At 46.4% G+C, this 6,000-nt stretch overlaps 1 protein-coding gene across 7 annotated transcripts in view; it reads left to right on the forward strand.

The window, feature by feature from the left end:
- The window catches only part of Sh3kbp1 (SH3 domain containing kinase binding protein 1), a 361,003-nt gene that overhangs the window by 348,115 nt on the left and 6,888 nt on the right, over window positions 1–6,000 (forward strand). For 4 of the 7 annotated variants that reach the window (XM_055615757.1, XM_055615759.1, XM_055615758.1 and 1 more), the window contains 2 exons: window positions 1,036–1,164; window positions 5,374–5,633. In XM_055615757.1, the coding sequence (XP_055471732.1) occupies window positions 1,036–1,164; window positions 5,374–5,633 (389 nt within the window). The remainder of the gene's footprint in view (window positions 1–1,035; window positions 1,165–5,373; window positions 5,634–6,000) is intronic. The other 3 variants (XM_055615760.1, XM_055615762.1, XM_055615763.1) reach the window with 1 other exon arrangement.

Raw genomic sequence — 6,000 nt, forward strand, 5'->3', positions numbered from 1 at the left:
AACAGGATAAAAGGAAGAAAAATATTTGTGAGCATAATTTTCCACTTTCAAATGGTAATTCTAAAAAGAACAATTTGTTTCCCCTAGGGTGGAAAGCAAAGGAGTGAAAATGAAGCTGAATTTGAGCTTGCTCCAATGTATTTCTAGAAGTGTCTTCATTTTACAAAGAATCTTTGCAAAGGGGACTCTTGATTTCATTTTTGTTCTAAGTTTGAGATATTATAGCTAAGGAATTACTTGTGACCAAGAGAATGCTGGTGAATTCTTTGCAATCACCCAGCTTTGGGATGTTTGCAGTGATTTCATGGCGAGGCATCCAGTGATGCTGCCTTCCTATAAATACACCGTAACGAATACACTCCAGAATGGGCGTTTACTGTCCATAGTAATGAGGGCACGGATTAGTAGAAGATACCAAAAGAGAGGGTGAGCTTATGCTAGCGGGCAGCGCTATGCTCCTGGGCTGTGCAAATGCTCATTACTGTTGGTCTCCTGCCTCTAGAAATGGCCTCCTCTCAGACGTACCCATTAAGGCACTTCAGTGTGAAGCATATGTAGTTAACTCTAGAGTCAAGAAATTGGATCCCAAGGGGGGTGAAGGAGAGGAGGTCATGAGGCAGTCTCCTATCTGTGTGATATTTCCTACCATACTGCTAGCCCCGAGAGGGCTGGGACGGTATATCATATGTCTTCATTGAGCCCATCATTGCAACCACGTAACCATCTGTTGTCTAGCCTTCCCTAGTCTCTTTTCTCCAAACGATTGCTACTGTGTGCCCGGCACTGAGTTGTAATGTGGGCACCAGGGGCAGCTCTTAGTTTAGCTTCTTGGAGCTTGGTTCACGTCCTGCTGCTAGGCAGCCATACGGTTATCGGTCCTAAGGAGATAACAGGGTACTTTGTGCCTCGCAGGGTCATCAGGACAGGTCAAATAGAAGTGCTGAGTGCTTTCAGAAGCAGACATCATCACATAAGCAAAGCTGTGTCAGCTAAGGTCTGATTCTGATGAAGGCGTTTTCTTTTGGCTTTATCCAGTCCTCCCTTTCAAGCCCCGATATCTTTGACTCCCCAAGTCCCGAAGAAGATAAAGAGGAACACATTTCGCTTGCGCACAGAGGAATAGACGTGTCCAAGAAGACTTCCAAGACTGTTACCATATCCCAAGTGAGTGACCAGCCAGGGTGAGGTGTCCCTGCCCTTCCATGAGTTTACTAAGAATGGGTTAGAAACCAAGCAAGATAGATAAGCAGAAAATGGGTATGGATGTTTGTCGTTCTTGAGTGAAGGCGATTATCATAGTCCTCTGAATCCCTCATACATGTTGCAGAGTCCCTGAGCTACACATTCAAGGTGTTCAGTTTCCAGTTTCTCTCCTAGTCAGCATTCTTTATACTTCTTCGTACTGTCACATTTGAACGAAAAAAAAAAAAAAAAAAGCCCTCAGACACCTCTGTCACCTGATCAACTTTAAAAAGTCGTGGAGTGCCTGAACAGACTCCACTAAGTGCTGTGTTCTCTGCTCACAGACCTGGTCTTTTATATTCAAAACTGGCAAAAAAAACATATTGTATTTTTTTTAATTTTATACTTCCATGGTATCTCAAGGAAAATTTGACTTGGGTTCATGCTCTAGAGTAAACTTAAGGCTACAGCATTTTTAATTTCCTCCCATGCCCAGGGGATGGTAAAGCTGATGTAAGTTACCTGTTTCTGAGGGAGAAGAAAACACTAGGGTGGTGGTGGTGAACACCCATAGTCTCACCTGCTGAGGAGGCCAAGGTAGGGGGAAATCACTTGATTCCAGATTTGAACCTGGATAACACAGTGAAAGGATACTCTCCACCTCAAGAAGAAAAGAGACACGGAGACACACACACACACGGGCAGAGACACAGACACCAAGGGAGAGAGAAGGGAGTGGCAAGCGGAAGTGTGACTCAGTAGCTTTGAAGAGGAAGCATCCTGTACACATTCACCTCTTCCTAGAGATAAGTGAAGACTTTAAAATCCCATCTTCTTGTACTAAGGAAACCATCAAGTAGGATTTTTTTTTAATATTAGCAACGTTTTAATGTCTAGAAGCACAAAACAGTAGTGACTTGAAGCAGTCATTAGCACAAAGAAATCGAAGGTGAGGTGGGATTTTCCTCCTCATAGATTCAAGAGTTTACAGTACAGATTTTGTTGAAAATCTGATACAGTAAGCAGAAGATGATCCTATAAAACAGATACATTTTAATTACCTGCAAAGCGAAGGCATTCTTCCTTTTCAGAGGATTCTATTTACTGAAATTGGATTCAGACCAGTTTTGTTGTTTAGTTTTCTGATGATCATAGGCGGAAGTTCAGTTTCCTGTTCTCTGACATCCCAGCGATGTCTCTACAGTGACACCTACTGGCGGATAGTGGCTTTTCAAGTTTCTGATCTGCACAGCTCTATCCCATTAGCCTAGTTCATGTCCCTAGAGTTGTCAGGTTATAAATTTCGCTCCTTCAGGAAATTCCACTTGAACTAATTTGACCGAGGGGTTTAGTGATCTAGACCATGTTAGGCTCTTAAAGACATACTTGTTAGATGCAGTAGGCTAGTCAGAGAGCCCATCAGACAGAAAATAGCAAAAGAACTTTGGATCTAAGAAGTATCTGGAAGCCAGTGTTATGGGTACTGGTGGGTCTTGGAGGGTATGGGAAATAGAAGAAGGCACGAGTCCTCGAGTTTACAATATAATCAAAGAAAACCAAAGAAGAGCACAGATTTTCAGACTCCATCAGCCACAGTCACAGTGTTGTGCTGAGGCTCCAACTGGTAAAGAAGAACTGAATCCTACTCCTACTCTTGATCAGATCCAAGACTCAGGGGCTTTTCCATATAGGCTTCAGTTTCCTGCTTGGTACAATGTGTGTGCAAGGTGATCAGCTGACATCGCAGAGCTGATGTCCAGGGTGCGGCTGCAGCTCTGTAAATGTCAGCTTCTCTCCCCTCTTACTATAACTCCTACTAACAACAAAGCCCGGGCTGGCAGAGTGTGCTCTCCCTGGCAGCAGAGAGTGCTTTTCCTCAATGGTAACTTGGCAGAGAAAAGACGAACAGAGAGATGGGGAACGATGGCCCATCTGCTTTTGGCACGCTCTGCCCAGTCTCTGCCTCTAGCACAGCCTGAATCCAGACTCTACCTCCTTGCTGCCGTGCCAGCCGAACCCCATCTTGGCACCTTCCCTAGGATGGCTAGGAAGGCCGGCTGAGCGCCTGCTGCTGGAGGAAATCCCATGGCTGCTATGCCAAAGCTTCACCACTAGCCTTGGCTTCTACCCTATCACTCACCCCCTCTTCTCCCAAAGTCCTATCCCACTACTTCTCCTCCTCTCCACATGCCTATCTACCCATCCTCCTTTGCTAGTGGTTTTTCTCTGGGCCTGCCAGGCACTTGTACTCTGTCTCACTCAAGGCTTAGCCACAGCCTGTGTGTTTCTGTCTTCCTTGGGACACCGCTCCACATCAGGCCTTTCCCACCACTCCATCTTCAGCCTGTCCATCCACGAGATGTTAGGCCTCTCCCCTCGTATCTCATACAGCTCAGGGTCTCACTCATCAGTGAAAACAAGCAAAACCTTTCTTCCATCCTACCTCCCCATGAAGCTTCTATGTGAGCTCACCCCCCTTCCTCCATCTTCCTTCGTCAAGTTTGTGGGGGAAAAAAAATCTTCAAATTGTCAGTACTCATTCATCAACTCATCTCTCATTTTTGGGTCATGCTGTCTCTATACTTGTACTATCAAGTGGGTTTCATTTTCTCTCAACCCCTTTCACACAACTAGCCAACCTTTTTTCCCCCTCTGGGGATTTCCATAAGCCAAGCTGTTCCACTGGTCTTCCTTCATTCCCTGTTTACTACTTCTTCCCAATTGTCAAGCACTTCATCTCCCTTTTCTTCCTGCCTCACTGATTTAGAATTCCCCAGCTTCTACCACTGGGTATCTTTTCATCTCTCTTCTCCATACCCATGACCTCCATTTCCTTTGGTCAAGCTTATTATTTTAGTTGCTTGTTCTGCTCACTAGGCACACCCCGTCAACTATCCTTCAGGTTCCTAAAATTCAAAACTTAAAATGATTATCTGGAATGATCTGGGTCTTTGTCCATGAAAGGTCGCACCTCTGCCTGGTTCTTCCCTCCCCTCCTGTGGCCCCAGGTTTTCTCCTCCTCCTCTTCCACTTCCTCCTCCTCCTCTTCTTCTTTTTTTTTTTTTTTAAGACAGGAGACAGTGTTTCTCTGGTAGCCTTGGCTGTCCTAGACTTGATTTGTCAACCAGGCTGGCCTCGAACTCACAGTGATCCTTTTTCCTTTGCTTTCCCAAGTGCTGGCATTAAAGGTGTGTGCTACCACGACAGGCCCATGTTTCTATCCTTGTTTTTCCTCCTATGTTTTGTCCAGGTCCTCATCTCCCTGACAATGGGCAGTCTGACCTATGAGGGCAAAGACTGCACTGACCTTCCCAGTCCCCACTCCAGTACCAGGAATCATACCTGCTGACCTTTGCTAGATGGACCTGCCTTACCCACATCTCTCAAAAGAGTCTCCATTCTAGGTCACCACCTAAGTCAGATACTCACTGTTTCTAGCTTGCATTGTGTCACAGTCTTAGAAGTTCTGTCTAGCTCCAGGCTTGCCAGCTCTCAGGCCTTTCTACCTCCACAGCAATCATGAGCAAGGTGTGCAGCCATTTGAACGAGCTCCTTCTCTCCCCACTGCCCGCCTTACTTTCTCCTCCTCCCTTTAGCTGAGCCGTGATTCCCACTATGTTTTGCTTCCTGCTCTCTAGGCCATTGCCTAGGACCTCCCCTCCTCCAATAGCTTCTCTCTCCTGTAGTCTTTTTTTTTCCTCTGACAAGATGGCACCGTTAGCCGCTTGCTTCTTCCATCCCATACTGTGGCTGCTTTGGTGTCTCTGGGGCTCTCTGTGCTTCCTCCCTCTTGTACAGTCTTCCCCCTGTGCTGCAGTTGTATTGCTTGTCTGTCTGCCGGTGCCCCTTGTGAGTGCTAAGGTCCTAAGGACCAGGCAAATGTCTTGCTTACTTCAGGATCTGTAGGGCCTGGCAAAAAATTGGTGCATCTTTCAGTGTCTATGAAACCAATCTGGGACTGTTTTGTCTAGAAAGGAAATCAAATTGAATACATAGAGATAGCCCTTGGGTTAGTGTTCTGTCTGCACCAAGTTGGCCATAGATGGCTTGTGGATGAGAGAATAGATGAGGAGAGTGTATAGAGACTGCTGCGGGGTTGGGTATTAGAGGAAGTTTGACTTGCCAGGACAGGGAGGCAGCCCCTGCACAGATCCCTGGCTCTGAAGCCTCTCCAACCCTCCCTTTTCACAGGTGTCGGACAACAAGGCTTCCCTGCCACCGAAGCCAGGGACCATGGCAGCTGGCAGCAGTGGGCCAGCTTCAGTGGCATCTTCCCCCATGTCATCCTCTTTGGGAACAGCTGGACACAGACCCAGTTCTCCATCTCTGTTCAGCACAGAAGGAAAACCAAAGATGGAGTCTGCAGTCAGCAGCCAGGCTGCTGTAGAGGAGCTTAAGACACAAGTCCGTGAGCTGAGGAGCATCATTGAGACCATGAAGGACCAGCAGAAGTGAGTGAGAGGGACCCTTCGCAGCTACTTTTCAGGTGGCTCTCCACTGGGTAACCACGGCTTAGTTCTGAAAGCTTGGATCTCACTCTGCCCAGAGGGTGGGCTAACCCTTTGCATTGAGAGAGGCGGTAGTGCTGGAAGTGGATATGGACTCCAGGAAGCCTAATTTATGCTTAAATTATGGTGTGTGTGTGTGTGTGTGTGTGTGTGTGTGTGTGTGTGTGTGTGTGTGTGTGTGTGGTTTTATATTTAGCCTACTAGGTGCCAAAGAGCACAGGTTGGCTGTATGATATACAGGGATAAGTCAGTTTCAAGGACAGACAGTCTCAGCAGACTGCTAAAAAAAAAAAAAAAAAAAAAAAAAAAA

This window comes from Psammomys obesus, unplaced genomic scaffold, assembly GCF_907164565.1.
Source record: "Psammomys obesus unplaced genomic scaffold, mPsaObe1.curated_primary_1811, whole genome shotgun sequence".
Classification (NCBI taxonomy): Eukaryota; Metazoa; Chordata; class Mammalia; order Rodentia; family Muridae; genus Psammomys; species Psammomys obesus.